The sequence below is a fragment of the Mobula birostris genome, chromosome 1, assembly GCF_030028105.1.
Source record: "Mobula birostris isolate sMobBir1 chromosome 1, sMobBir1.hap1, whole genome shotgun sequence".
NCBI lineage: Eukaryota > Metazoa > Chordata > Chondrichthyes > Myliobatiformes > Myliobatidae > Mobula > Mobula birostris.
Genome location: NC_092370.1, coordinates 160,737,647 through 160,753,394, shown reverse-complemented (window position 1 = coordinate 160,753,394; position 15,748 = coordinate 160,737,647). Strand labels below are relative to the sequence as shown.

Here is a 15,748-nt window from a genome sequence, read left to right as displayed (position 1 = left end):
CAGCATGTAAATCCTGTCTCTAAGAATACTCTTCAATGTTCAACCATTACTAATATTAGACTCACCTGTCTGCAGTTCCCAGGGTTATCTCTATTACCTTTCTGGAACAAAGGAATACCATTTGCCACCCTCTTCTGGTACTACCCCCATGGCCAGTGAGGATGTAAACATAGAAACATAGAAAACCTACAGCACAATAAAGGCCCTTCGGCCCACAAAGCTGTGCTGAAGATGTCCCTACCTTAGAAATTACCTAGGGTTACCCATAGCCCTCTATTTTTCTGAGCTCCATGTACCTGTCCAGGATTCTCTTAAAAGACCCTATCGTATCCGCCTCCACCACTGTCGCCGGCAGCCCATTCCACGCACTCACCACTCTCTGTGTAAAAAAACTTACCCCTGTCATCTCCTCTGTACCTAGATCATTGCCAAAGACTCAGTAATCTCCTCTTGCTTCTTGTAGTAACCTGGGTATATCCGGTCTGGCCCCATCACCTTATCTATCCTTATGTTTTTCAAAAATTCCAGCCCGTCCTATGTTCCAGCACATCAGCTTGTCCTATGCTGACCTCACATTGGTCAAGTTGCCTCTCACCAGTGAATACTGAAGAAAAGTACTCATTAAGGGCATCCCCTGCCTCCTCAGACTCCAGGCACATTTTCCCCTTCTTTAATGGTCCAAGCTCACCTCCTTGTTCCTGATACTTTTTGCATTAAAATAGACATTTCAACCCATCCAATTATGCACTTTCCATTACAGTACCTATCCTCACTACACACCATATCTACATTTACACCAACTGCTCCATCATATGACCCATCACTCTGGTTCCCATCTCCCTGCCAAATTAGTTTAAGCCCTCCCCGACGGCTCTAACAAACCTGCCAGCAATGATATTGATCCACCTCGAGCTCAGGTGTAACCCATCCTTTTTGTACAGGTCAGAAGCGAGCCCAATGATTCACCAATCTGCAGAACTTTGTGAGTGTCTTTGGTGTCACACCAACTCTCGTCAAACTCCTAATGAAATATTGCTGCTGTGGTGCCTTCTTTGTAACTGCATCAATATGTTGGGCCCAGGATCGATCCTCAGAGATGTTGACACCCAGGAACTTGAAACTGCTCACCCTTTCCACTGCTGATCCCTGGATGAGGACGGGTGTGTGCTCCCTCAACTCCCCCTTCCTGAAGCCCACAATCAATTCCTTGGTTTCACTGACGTTGAGTGCAAGGTTGTAGCTGCACCACTCAACCAGCTGATCTGTCTCATTCCTGTACGCCTCCTGGTCACCACCTGAAATCCTGCCAACAATAGCTTGGCACATATATGATTGCCCCTGTAACACTATAGATGTATATGCAATGGCCGTGTATGTGATGTGTTAAGGTTCTATGCATGATATAGGTACAGCTGTCCCTGGTGTCTCCAAACCTAATGCACAGTTCATTGTATTGCTGGATGTACACGCCCTGTACAGCTGATTCGGAGTGTCTGTATTTATTTGGTGGTCATTTGGGTTTGTTGGTGATGTGCCTCGGTAAGGGGTTGTATTTGGGTCAATTCGTTGCGCCCTGCTACAGTACAGAGTGAGTCAGTCTGTGCCGTGTGCCTGTGCATCTCACGGAGACTTTGTGTAATGTTTTACCCCGTCGGAAGGGGCGATATTTCAGTGGGATCGGGTAGCAGGAGCTGCTCGGACCAGGCCGGTCTCTGTCCGGTCGGGGGATAGGCAGCGTGTATGTCAGGGACCCCGGCCGGGTGAGCCTGCGTGCCCCAGCGCCGCTCCGGGGCGGCAGATGCGAGGGAGCGGGACTATGTCGACCGGCTGCACAGACGCCCGGCTGGAGTGAGCGCTGCGAGCGGGGATCGGGAGCCGGTTCGGGAGGAAGGAAGGAGGCTCGGGATCTGGAGAGGAGACTGGCTGAGAAACTATGGCCGATGTAGGAACTGCCACCATCACCACCAGGATTAAAAAACTGCTGCGTTCCCCTTCGCTCAAACTGCGGAGGAGCAAACACCACGGCACGGGGAAGAATATCACGGACAAGGTGAGTGTCTCCTGCGTCTGCCCAGCCAATGCAACATGTAAGAGGCGGCCGGGCAATGCATTGCTACGATTGCATTAAATGCAACCCGATCTCCAACGACAGCAGCGCACGAAAATGCAAAGGAGCCCCGGGTATCATCCGGGCAAGAGGCGAATGTCCGGGTGGAGGTTGTGTAGGCAGAGGGAGAGTTTCAAATGCATGAATAACCGAGCGATTAATTGCATTAAGTGACTGGATAAAAGATGTTTGCATGTACTGTAACCGAGTGTTGACAGGTAACGTGGTGCAGCAGGGTACTGTGTAGCGAGTGGACTAGCGGCACAGCACCCAACCCTTATATAGCGATCGCCCGGCAGAGAGAGAGAGAGAGCAGCTTGCCATGGCAAATCGGAGAGCACATTTGCTTTATTGCTGAGCGTGCATTCATGTAAGTGAAGCTTGAGTTTTGTCAGAGGTGTGCAGAATTCATGCGTCGGTATCTCAGGGTTGTCTCCCATTGGTTCTGGTCTTCGGGTTGTCAACCTGGCATTGAGGTCGCGATTGGAGTTATGGCCTTATATATCCCCCCGGCATGGTTCTCTTAGCCTGTGACTGAAACACTGTTCATGGCCCAGCTTGGGGTCTAGGATGCCGCTCTTCTGTCTGTGCCCTGATTCGCCATTAATTCTCTCTGTATTGGTGGTGTCACACCTGACTCTGTGTCAGGATTGTAACTCACCGCGGTTCTGTCTGTACCAAGATGTTACAGCTGACTCCCTGTATCAGAAATGTAACTGCCACTCTGCTTTTAACCAGCACGTTAATGCCCTTCTTGGATCTGAAATGTTGTCAGTTGAATTGCCCCGCCACTCAGCCTGGATGTGGGTTGCATAGTCCACAGCTGGCTCACTCTGCCTGTATCTAGAGCACCACAGTTCAGAGCCCACTCTGTACATGTATTGAAAGTGAAGCATCACTTTTCACCAGTCTAGTCTCTGCCTACAGCAAGTGAAACAGTTCTACCCACTCCACCTGTATTCGGAGTGAAATATCACTGTTAATGGCCCCTCTCCCTGCATCTGTAATTCATAGTTCATCACCCAGTCGGCCTGTAGCTGAACTGAAATATCACTGTGCATGGGTTGGGTCTCTCTGCCTGTGTCTGGAGCGTCACAGTTCATCACCCAGTCTGCCTGTAACTGAACTGAAATCTCACGGTTCATGGGTTGGGTCTCTCTGCCTGTATCTGGAGTGTCACTATTCATCACCCACTCTGCCTGTAACTGGAGTGTCACTCTTCGTAGCTGCCTGCCCATGAGCAGAGTCCTGATATTCCTTGATTTGAATCTACAGGGAATGTCAGCATTTGTGAGATGCTGCCTGTGTGTGTGACATTGGTATTCATAGAGTGCTTTGCCTGTGCCAGAGTGACAGTTTTGAATTAGTAATCTGGAAAGGATTTGGATACAGCTGTAGATCAAGTGTACAAGTTTGACATACATTGCAGATTTCCCTGGGTCCCACCTCACACAATAAGGATGGAGCATGGCTGTGAATCTGCAGGACTATGGAGTGACGGCTGATAATCCCTCTGCCTTGCATCTCAGGCACCCAGTGCTTAAGGCCTGAGAGGATGGGATGGTGCATCCAGCTGAACTTCAGAATGAGCTGAAACCAGACTGGGGTGAGGTGGCAACTTGACCAGAGGAAAGGCACAGACAAAGACTTTGTGGCCTGATTATTGAGATAATTGTGGCGATAGGCAGCACAGTGGTGGTGGTGTTAGTACCAGCGACCCGGGTTCAATTCCCACTGCTGTCCATAAGGAGTTTGTACCTTCTCCCCGTGACCCCGTGGGTGTCTTCTGGGTGTTCCAGTTTCCTGCCACAGTCCAAATGTGCACCGGTTGGTAGGTTAGTTGGTCAGTGTAAATTGTCCTGGGATTAGGCTGGGGTTAAACCAGGGATTGCTGGGTAGTGCGCCCCGAAGGAAAGGAATGGCCCATTCCACGCTGTATGTTAATTAAATTTAAAAAATAGTGGACTGAGTTGCATCCAAGTCCTTATGATGGAGTAAGTATGCAATTGGAAGCTAACCTCCCAGTCAAGTTGGGTGTCAGTGCTTTCAATACTCTGCGAAAGGATGGGGGTGAAACTGCATTTAGGGTGCAGGTACTGTGAGTGGGGTCAGGAGTGCAAAGTCAATGTCTTTGACATTCTATTGTAGTTAACTAGAGAAATCCGACAGTAGTCGAGCAGTCAGAAATAATAAAGAACTTGAAAGAAGTGGTCGGGTAGGGCAGGGTGTCATCGGGGTTTTTTAGTCTGCAACATACTGAATGTAGTGAAGGGAGCAGCACAGAGTTATGGAGCATTACGGCACAGAAACACGCCCTTCGGCCCATCCAGGTTGTGCCAAACTATTATTATACCTAGTCCCATTGACCTGCACCTAACCATGGCCCTCCCTACCCCTGCTGTCCATGTACTTATCCAAATGATCTGAAAATCAAACCCGTATCCACTGCTGCCGCTAATTCACTCTCACCATCCTCTGAGTGAAGAAGATCCCCCTCAGGTTTCCCTTAAGAATTTCACCTTTCACTCTTAACCCATGACCTCCAGTTCTAGTCTCACCCAACCTCAGAGACGCTGAGACAATGGGATTCACAGCCCAGTGAGCAACAGTGGAGAGGGTCTGAAAGATGACATTACCAATTCTTCAGACAACCTGGGTAGCAGGTTTTCCCAGTCCAATTGATCCTGGAGGTACATTATAGGGCCGGCTGCATTTGTCCTCTTGAAATACTTGTAGCATTTTTTGGTAGAAAACTAGAGCCAATGGAGAGTGATCATAAGTTGCTCATTTCAGGCTGTGCTCCAGCAAGTCACTGCAGGAGGCAATTACGCTGAACCACCCCACCCCATAGTAGATGTCAGATTGGTGTAGATTTGGGCTTTTGGGGAATTATAGACCGGTTAGCCTAACATCGGTGGTGGGGAAACTGCTGGAGTCAGTTATCAAGGATGTGATAACAGCACATTTGGAAAGTGGTGAAATGATCGGACAAAGTCAGCATGGATTTGTGAAAGGAAAATCATGTCTGACGAATCTCATAGAATTTTTTGAGGATGTAATTAGTAGAGTGGATAGGGGAGAACCAGTGGATGTGGTATATTTGGATTTTCAGAAGGCTTTTGACAAGGTCCCACACAGGAGATTAGTGTGCAAACTTAAAGCACACGGTATTGGGGGTAAGGTATTGGTGTGGGTGGAGAGTTGGTTAGCAGACAGGAAGCAAAGAGTGGGAATAAACGGGACCTTTTCAGAATGGCAGGCGGTGACTAGTGGGGTACCGCAAGGCTCAGTGCTGGGACCCCAGTTGTTTACAATATATATTAATGACTTGGATGAGGGAATTAAATGCAGCATCTCCAAGTTTGCGGATGACACGAAGCTGGGTGGCAGTGTTAGCTGTGAGGAGGATGCTAAGAGGATGCAGGGTGACTTGGATAGGTTGGGTGAGTGGGCAAATTCATGGCAGATGCAATTTAATGTGGATAAATGTGAAGTTATCCACTTTGGTGGCAAAAATAGGAAAACAGATTATTATCTGAATGGTGGCTGATTAGGAAAAGGGGAGGTGCAACGTGACCTGGGTGTCATTATACACCAGTCATTGAAAGTGGGCATGCAGGTACAGCAGGCGGTGAAAAAGGCGAATGGTATGCTGGCATTTATAGCGAGAGGATTTGAGTACAGGAGCAGGGAGGTACTACTGCAGTTGTACAAGGCCTTGGTGAGACCGCACCTGGAGTATTGTGTGCAGTTTTGGTCCCCTAATCTGAGGAAAGACATCCTTGCCATAGAGGGAGTACAGAGAGGGTTCACCAGATTGATTCCTGGGATGGCAGGACTTTCATATGAAGAAAGAATGGATGAACTGGGCTTGTACTCGTTGGAATTTAGAAGATTGAGGGGGGATCTGATTGAAACGTATAAGATCCTAAAGGGATTGGACAGGCTAGATGCAGGAAGATTGTTCCCAATGTTGGGGAAGTCCAGAACGAGGGGTCACAGTTTGAGGATAGAGGGGAAGCCTTTTAGGACTGAGATTAGGAAAAACTTCTTCACACAGAGAGTGGTGAATCTGTGGAATTCTCTGCCACAGGAAACAGTTGAGGCCAGTTCATTGGCTATATTTAAGAGGGAGTTAGATATGGCCCTTGTGGCTACGGGGGTCAGGGGGTATGGAGGGAAGGCTGGGGCGGTGTTCTGAGTTGGATGATCAGCCATGATCATAATAAATGGCGGTGCAGGCTCGAAGGGCCGAGTGGCCTACTCCTGCACCTATTTTCTATGTTTCTATGTTTAATCTCTTGATTTGGGGTCAAAATTTCTGTCCAAATCCTGCTAAACGCCATGTTTTATGTTTGACCTTGGAAGATCTTCCAATGGATTTAAAATCACATCCCTCACAGCCCTTTTAGGAGATCTATGCCAATGTTATAGTTTCTAAGGTTTATTTTCCTGGAACCAAAACAGATTACCTAATCAATCATCTTGCTTCTGTTTGTGAGGCTTGGCTGGAGTTGGAGTTGTTTACATGTTTTTCTGAAATAACAGGGATCACTGAACTGAAAAGTAAATTATATTATTTGAAATGTTCCTCTGATATGAAAATGGTAAAGGAGTTATGTATTTTTCTCTCTGTGCTCTATATTAGTGTTCTAACAAGTAACATTGCAGTTAAGTTGCAGGGAATTTGGCTGGTCTCTTCGGTGCTGGACCTGTCTTCTCACCATCCTTGGGGTTATTGTTTATTCATGAGGTCAGGGATCTGATATCACCTGGTGTGGATATCAAGAATCAAGAATGTTAGACACAAAGAGGGAAACCTGGTTGCTGTCTGCAGATATTCACTCAGGTCATTTGTTTATGAAGCACCTTTCACAACCTCAGCTTGTCCTGTCCCCTGATTAAGATGTCTAGAACCAGGGACCACTCTTTCAGAATAAGGGACCGACCATTCAAATTTAACATGAGTGGAAATTCCTTTACTCAAATGGTGGTAAATCTTTGGAATTCTGTACCCAGGAGGACAGTGGAGGTTCCGTTACTGACTTAATTCAGAGTGGAGACTGATAGATTTCCGGATATGGAAGACGCAAGGGATACGGGGTTAGTGCAGGAAAATGGTGCTGAGGTGGAAGATTAGTCATATTTTGCTAAATGACAGAGCAGACTTGAAGGGCTAAGTGGCCTATTGCTGCTCCTGTTTCTTATGTTTTTGATCTTCAGAACAGCTGCATGTAATATTTTCCATGTATTTGAGTTTAGTAGCTTGCCTACTGATTGGCTGGTGGTGTAGTGGCATCAGCACTCGACTTCAAGCCAGATGGTCCTGAGTTCAAGCCCAGCTGGGTCCCAACCCGGGCAGCAGCTGTAAGAAAGGCTTGGCAATCTACTTCCATAGCTTGCCATGAAAACCCTATGGACCCTGTGGTCCATGAGGTCATGAAGAGTCAGACTTGACTAAACGACTGAACAACGAGAAAGCTTGCCTATTAGACAGTTCACACAGTGTGTGGAGAGCACCCTCAGCCCACATCTCTGGAGTGAGGAATTGTACTTGTACCTGTACTTGGTTTGACTCAAACAAGTGGATCTCCTGTGAGGCACAGCTGGTGAATGGGTACAGGACCGAAAGAGGAAGGGAAAGGACATTCGGACAGGAGATGTTGGAAATGTCATTCAGTCATGGAGCACAAAAATGACCAACTAATCCACTCTGACCTTCAAGTACTGATACTTACCCAGATTCCTCTCAACTACCACTCTGCTTTACTTACAATTTACAGTGGCCAGTTAATCTATCAACTCCCACATCCTTCAACATGGGAGCAATCAGCAGGGCCCGTGGTGACAGGGAGAGTATGCCAAGTCTACACAGATGGCACTGCGTTTCCAACTGGGTCCCTGGAGCTGGGAAGGAGCAGTTTTCCCAGCCGTGCCATTATGTCAAAGTGGGGGGAGCAAGAATGGCAGGTCCAAAGAAGGAGATAAACTGTGGCAGTAATTTACTGTGTAAAAAACCAAGGAGTAATTGATACTGGAGATTGTGGAGAAGAGGAGGTAAAGAGAAGATTGCATTTTCCAGTGATAATGTGTGGGAATACCCAAAGCTGAACCTTTTTCCATCAGGAGCTTCTCTTCTCTCCTGAACTACCACCTCCAACTTCTAACACATAATTTTTTATCACCAATTCCCTGTTACCACCCTGGCCCTCATTTAGACTTTGTTGAAGCTGGGCAGTAAGTAATGGGCTCGAATACCCCTTGACTCTGTTTTACATTACAAAGTGCACGTTTCTGAAACAAGCCTATCAGTTTGACCCCTGAAATATCTGTTCCAGAGCTCTTGGCCCTATTCCCTAACTCCTAACTGTACGTCTAACTCGTAACATCAAACACAAAATATTAGTCCTTAAAAAGAACCTTTAATCCACAAAACAAAGCCTTTGACCTTTTACCCGCAGCTCCTCAGTAAAACCCTAACACCCAATTTCACCCTAAAGTATCCCAGTCATAACCTTCAGCATAACTGCTTCTTCTTCTTTTGAGAAATGAGCATTTATGTTGAACCTTCCAACATATTCTCATCCTGGGCTGGATAATCACAAACTGGACACGGTTAGTGAAGCGCCTGGTCCAAATTGGAGTGATGGTGGCCAGTAAAACTATGACTCATGGGAGAAGAGAGTAACAAACATAATGGGAGAAGGTTCAATTAACCCGTTGCCCAAAATCATTCTTTTGTTGGTTAATAGATTGACTAATTGTAGACTCTAGCGATCCTTTGTCATAGTCATAGTCATAGTCATACTTTATTGATCCCGGGGGAAATTGGTTTTTGTTGGTTTTGTGCTTACCTGGTACATTATGTAGTGGATGGGAGACATTGTCCAAGATGGCATGCAACTTGGACAGCATCCTCTTTTCAGACACCACCGTCAGAGAGTCCAGTTCCATCCCCACAACATCACTGGCCTTACGAATGAGTTTGTTGATTCTGTTGGTGTCTGCTACCCTCAGCCTGCTGCCCCAGCACACAACAGCAAACATGATCGCACTGGCCACCACAGACTCGTAGACCATCCTCAGCATCGTCCGGCAGATGTTAAAGGACCTTAGTCTCCTCAGGAAATAGAGACGGCTCTGACCCTTCTTGTAGACAGCCTCAGTGTTCTTTGACCAGTCCAGTTTATTGTCAATTCGTATCCCTAGGTATTTGTAATCTTCCACCATGTCCACACTGGTACCTTAGCTCTCCTCAGGTCTACCACCAGCTCCTCAGTCTTTTTCACATTAAGCTGCAGATAATTCTGCTCACACCATGTGACAAAGTTTCCTACTGTAGCCCTGTACTCAGCCTCATCTGCTTTGCTGATGCATCCAACTATGGCAGAGTCATCAGAAAACTTCTGAAGATGACAAGACTCTGTGCAGTAGTTGAAGTCCGAGGTGTAAATGGTGAAGAGAAAGGGAGACAAGACAATCAATCCCTTTCGCCATGTTACTGTCTCAAGTTAACTGGGTCAGTTGCAAGCATTTCATCCTGGCTGGCCCCACTGATCGATTGCCCCTAAAGACATACTTGTGGAACTCTGACCCTGGCTCAGTCACTTTCCAGAGGACTGTGGATTCTCCTGCTCTGAGATTCCAGTACTGTGTTTGGGGACTCCACATTCCATAAGCTCCACAGAAGTTGGCTTAGATCTGCTAACGTTGTCAACCCTGTTGTCAATCGGCAGCTCTAATGGGACCATCCTTGACATTGGTATCGGAAGCTGCAGACCTGAGCTGCACCTCCTCATCACTATCAGGCATATCCCCATTTGTTCTAAACACTTTCCTGTTCAGTAGATTATCATCACAACTCAATTCATACCCAACTAATTTCCCAGTTTAGGATTTCCGTCCTGAACCTGGAACATACAGGCTTGCACAGTCATCTTCATAATCACAAATCCCACATTTCCTGGTCTGAATTGTTTGTGCTTGTGAAGTTCGGGGATTTTGCTGCCAAGAGTCATTTCATTGATTTTGTAGGAATTGGTTGTTGTTCCCCTTTTTTGAAAAGTTATCAGTTGCTGAGGGCTCATCCTGGGAGCCTGAACAATGCTAAAGCATTTTGCAATGTTACCACTGATTGCTCCCACTGTAGCAGTCGTTCCTCATGGTAGCTTGGATTGTGCTTTTGCTTTGAGGAAATCGTTGAGCCTTTAGGTGTGGTAGAAGGAAATGCCTCAACATGCTCCTTCACAAGTCTGAACTGCTTGTGAGAGACTGTGCTCCCACAGGTAAGAAGAAGAAGAAAGCCCTTAACTCCGAGTGGAGTCATCGGGACGCCGTCATGACAGCGTTTTTTTAAGCAGGCTTTCTTGTTTTTACGAGGCTGAGTTGCTAGCTCGACGCTCATCCCAGCATGGATGGAAAGTGTGCAAGGGAGCCGGCTGGATTCGAACTTGGGAGCCTTCGCTCTGAAGTCCGGCGCTGATGCCACTACGCCACCAGCTGGCCGCTCCCCCTGGGTACTTTAACCTAAACACTGTGTTAACAAGAGCTGTGGAAATAATAGCTGAAGGTGGATTCTCGCCGTGGGACTGGCGGTTAGGTGGTTGTAAACGTCATCAGCCTGGGACCATGAAGATCAGATCTGGTGTCAGAGAGATGAAACACAGAGTAGGTGCAGGGTCTGATGGAAACGGGAGCCATGCTAAAGCTGATATGAAGAGTAAATCACTTTCACTTGGAGCCATTCCTCTGACAACCGGTGCCACTGACTGACTTCAGGTGTATTTTTTTTCCATTCATTTATTGTTTTACTTGCAATTTTATTTATTTTTTTTTTGTTTTGAGATACAGCACGGTAGCAAGCTCTTCTGGCCCATTGAGCCTGCGCTGTCGGATTACACCCACGTAACCAATCAACCTACTAACCTGTGCATCTTTGGAATGTGGGAGGAAACCAGAGCACCCGGCGAAAACCCAGGTGGTCACGGAGAGAATATGCAGACCCCTGACGGATGGTGGCGGAGTAGAACCTGGGTCGCTGGCGCTGTCATAGCGCCACACTGCTACGCTGCTATCCTACTCCAAAGTTCCTCATGCCAAGGGTGGCACCTATGTTTCCAAGGATCATCAGCTTGTCGTGTTGGAGAGGCTTGCGAAATCCTGAGATCCGGAAAGTGATGCCGTTCAGCAATTATCTCCTGGTAGGGCCACCCTTGGCACTAAGGTCAGGGGTGAGGGTCCAGACGAAGAGCGATCCAACAGAGACCTCAGTGGTGGAGCTGGTGGGAGATGGTGACGCATTATAACGGTGGTGAAGGTGGAGGAAAGCTGCAGCAGTGAAGTGTCCCAGTCTTCTTGCACTCCTCGTCACTGGACCCTGACCCCGATCTGCCAAGGACCATGTAGTGGCTGCCTGTGCATCAGCCTTCCCACATTAGACAAAGTCACACACAGGCATTTTCCAGACAGCCCCTTAGGACAGGTAGTGCATATTAGAAGTCCTAGTTGTGCAACTACTGGCGCCAGGCAGACAATCACTGAAGTGTATTGGTAATGGCCGGGGTCACCCGTCTTGTAAAGACACTGACCAGAAGAAGGCAATGGCAAATCACTTTGGTGGAAAAATTGGCCAAGAACAGTCTTGGTTGTGGATAAACCATGCTTGCCCGCATCACATGACACATAATGATGATGATGATGTTTGTGAGTTGCTGGGATTCCTGTGGTCTTGAGTGCATCTGTACTAAACCTTTAAACACGCACACCAAAAGTGTAAGCAAATCCATAGGTTGAGTTCTTGAAGCACTCAAAGATGTAAATGTACGGATAAATTACACATTAACTTGTTTTAACAGCCGTAGACACAGTGGTGACTGAGTTACATCTAAAAATTGAATACCCAATGGAAGGATTAGATTTATTCTTTGGGGTTTCTTGTTTCGTGGATGTCTGCGAAGAGTAAGAATTTAAGGTTGTGTACTGTGTACATATTTTAGAAGATGTTGACTTTGTGGATGACCTCACATAACTATCACGTACATGCCAGCACTTGCAAGGGAGAGCTGAGTGCCTGTGTTCTTTAGTGGACAGGTTGGACTCAGAGTCAGCCAGAGAAAGACTGGGACCCTGACCCTCAATGTAGAGTCTCTCCTCCTCCCATCGAGGCATACGGCATCAATGTACCCAGCACTGGCAGAATCACCTTCCTGGGCAGCAGCTTTCGGCAGGACAGTGGGACCAAAGGCAACATCCAGTGCAGACTCAGCAAAGCTAGAAATGTCCTCAGGTCAATGACCAACATATGGCGATCAACCAAGTAGAGTATCCACATCAAGGTGAAGCCGTACCGGAGCTGTGCTCTGTCCACACACTTTTACAGGTCAGAGTGCTGGCGTGTAACAGAGAACGACCTTGCCAAGCTCTCGTCAGTCCACACCATGAATCTCCGGAAGGCCCTCCATGTTTTCCGGCCAAGAAAGATCTCCAACCACACCTTACTCCTTCAGTGTCATCAAGAGGAGATGGCCATAAGCATCATGAGGAAACGTTGGAGATGGATTGGGCATGTGATGAGGAGAGAAGCCAACTCCATCATCAAGGCAGCACTTCATTGGACCCCCGAAGAACAGAGGAAACACAGGAGACCAGAGACACAATGTGTCACTGTACCGTAGAGGCAGGAATGAGAACTCTGAACCACACCTGGGGCACAATAGAGAAGATGGCCAAGGACAGACAGAGGTGGAGGACCTTCATTGGTGCCCTAAATGCCGGCAGCGTAACAGGCATTTGATGACGATGGTGACTGTATACATTCTCTGATATTAAATTGAACCATTTGATTTGAACACCTTTGCAGTGGGGTGGCATGCTGTCTGCAGTTAGTGCTGCGACCTCAGAGCTCCAGTAACTTGGATTCAGTCCTGACCAGGTGCTGTCCATGTGGAGTTTGCACGTTCTGCCTGAGACAACGTGGGTTTTGTGGGCACTCTGACTTCCTCCCACATCCCAGAGGTGTATCGGTGTGTTTAACTGGCCACTGCAAATTGCACAGCAGTGTAGGTAAATAGCAAAAGAATTGTGAAGCTCAGAAAGGGCCAAGGAAGTAAGAAGCGGGGAAATGGGGATTGCTCTGATGGCATGCAATTGATGGGCTTTTGACCTCTGTTGTCTGTTAACACGTAATGAATTTCTGAAAGGGGGAAGTGAGATTTAGTGTATTAGTGAGAGAGCAGCACCTATTCCTGGGAAAAAGGTTTGAGGAACCTTTCTGGGAAGTCACTATTTCTTGGAAAAGGCTGTGACCCATTGGGCAGCTGAATCTTCTTTTTCCAATCTTGTACATTGCCAGCTGTTGCCGCAGCCAAGATGAGAGTGGTCAGTACATGGGGTTTGGAACAGTCGGTTTGCACAGATTGTTTGTTTCTGCCCTCTCTCAGTAAAACCTGAAGGTGTTCTACCAACTCCAATAACGTCACCAACCAGGCTTTGTTGCAAAAGCAGCCAGTAATGAATGTAAGTAACACACATCAAAGTTGCTGGTGAACACAGCAGGCCAGGCAGCATCTCTAGGAAGAGGTACAGTCGAGGTTTCAGGCTGAGACCCTTCGTCAGGACTAACTGAAGGAAGAGCTAGTAAGGGATTTGAAAGTGGGAGGGGGAGGGGGAGGGGGAGATCCAAAATGATAGGAGAAGACAGGAGGGGGAGGGATGGAGCCAAGAGTTGGACAGTTGATTGTCGAAAGAGATAAATGAGAGGATCATGGGACGGGAGGCCTAGGGAGAAAGAAAGGGGGAGGGGGGAAGCCCAGAGGATGGGCAATAACGGATGGGGTACGAGGGGGAGGTGGGGCATTAACAGAAGTTTGAGAAGTCAATATTCATGCCATCAGGTTGGAGGCTACCCAGACGGAATATAAGGTGTTGTTCCTCCAACCTGAGTGTGGCTTCATCTTTACAGTAGAGGAGGCCGTGGATAGACATATCAGAATGAGAATGGGATGTGGAATTAAAATGTGTGGCCATTGGGAGATCCTGCTTTCTGTGGTGGACAGAGCGTAGGTGTTCAGCAAAATGGTCTCCCAGTCTGCGTCAGGTCTCGCCAATATATTGACTCACTTCACCTGTGAGTCGGCTGGGGTGATACTGCGTCCGGTGCTCCCGATGCGGTGTCTATTATAAGCCTATGGACTCTCACAGCTATCTGGACTATTCCTCTTCTCACCCTGCCTCTTGCAAAAATGCCATCCCCTTCTCACAATTCCTCCGTCTCCGCCGCATCTGCTCTCAGGATGAGGCTTTTCATTCCAGGACGAAGGAGATGTACTCCTTTTTTAAAGAAAGGGGCTTCCCTTCCTCCACCATCAACTCTGCTCTCAAACACATCTCTCCCATTTCACGCACATCTGCTCTCACCCCATCCTCCCGCCACCCCACCTAGTCCTTACCTGCCACCCCACCAGCCTCTGGGTCCAACATATAATTCTCTGTAACTTCCTCATGTTTGCAGTAATGAATATCACACTTTATATCTAGCATGTTCAGTTTCACGGCAGGGCAAGGAGAGGACATCTTGTCCCTTCTGTAAGCTTGACCTCATCTAGAACACTGCCATTGTGTCCTAAGCCATGCTTAAAAATGCCTCGTCCCTGTGCCTTGCTTCTCACTATGAACTGTCTCTCAGTCCAGCACTACCTCATTCCTCCCATCATAACTACCAGTTTCTCCAAACTCTTGCTGGACTGTGCTGCTGTTACCTTCCCTTGGCCCAGAGCCAGATGTTGTCTAGTGAAACTCCAGTGCAGGACCTTGGGATATTTCACTGTGCCACTAGCACGACAACACCAAGTACTCTGATGCTGAACATCTGAAAAGAGAAGAGAAATTGCTGGGAGTACTCGGCAGCTCAGGCAGCATTTGTGGAGAGTGAAACAGTTGGCTCACAGTATTGAACCAGTTTTGATGAAAAGTCTTCAACCTGCAACTTTAACTGTGTTTCGAAAGGATTTGTCGGGTCTACTGAGTGTTTCCAGCATTCACTGGAACTATATAAAGGAGAGTTGTTGTTATGAACTATCAGTCAACATCAGAAATACAGATTGGCAGCGTGTTTGGGGAAAGAGCAAGCTTCTTTAGAATCCTGTATGCAGAGGTGAAGATGGTTGACAGCATCAGATTCCTCGGTTTAAATATCATCAGCTTATCCTGGTCCAACCATATTGACACTACTGCCAAGAAAGCACGCTGTTGCCTGTACATCCTCAGGAAATTCAGCAGATCCCCGATGACCTACGAGTTTTTATAGGTACACTTTAGGAAGCATGCTCTCCAGATGCACCATGCCCTGGTATGGCACTCTTCCTCTGCCCAAGAATGGGAAGGAATTGCAGAGAGTTGTGAACACGGCCCAGTCCATCACGCAAACCAGCCTCCTCTCCATTGGCTGTGTCTACACTTCCTCTGGAAAGCAGCCAAAATAATCAGGGAGCCTTCCCACCCCGGTCATTCTCTTTCCTTTCCTCTCCAGTAGATATCAACGTTTGAGACCACTGACTGCCAGACTCAAGCAAAGCTTCTGTCCTGCTGTTATCAGGCTTTTGAATGGCCCTAATGATGAATTGTTCAATCTGCTTGGTCATGGTT

General features: G+C 47.5%; 1 protein-coding gene across 1 annotated transcript in view; it reads left to right on the top strand.

Moving 5' to 3' along the window:
• Positions 1 to 1,693: 1,693 nt before the first annotated feature.
• Positions 1,694 to 15,748, top strand: part of mapkbp1 (mitogen-activated protein kinase binding protein 1) — a 260,224-nt gene continuing 246,169 nt past the window's right edge. Inside the window, exon 1 of the mRNA XM_072265081.1 lies at positions 1,694 to 2,050. Coding sequence (XP_072121182.1) covers positions 1,934 to 2,050 — 117 coding nt within the window. The 5' untranslated portion in view covers positions 1,694 to 1,933. The remainder of the gene's footprint in view (positions 2,051 to 15,748) is intronic.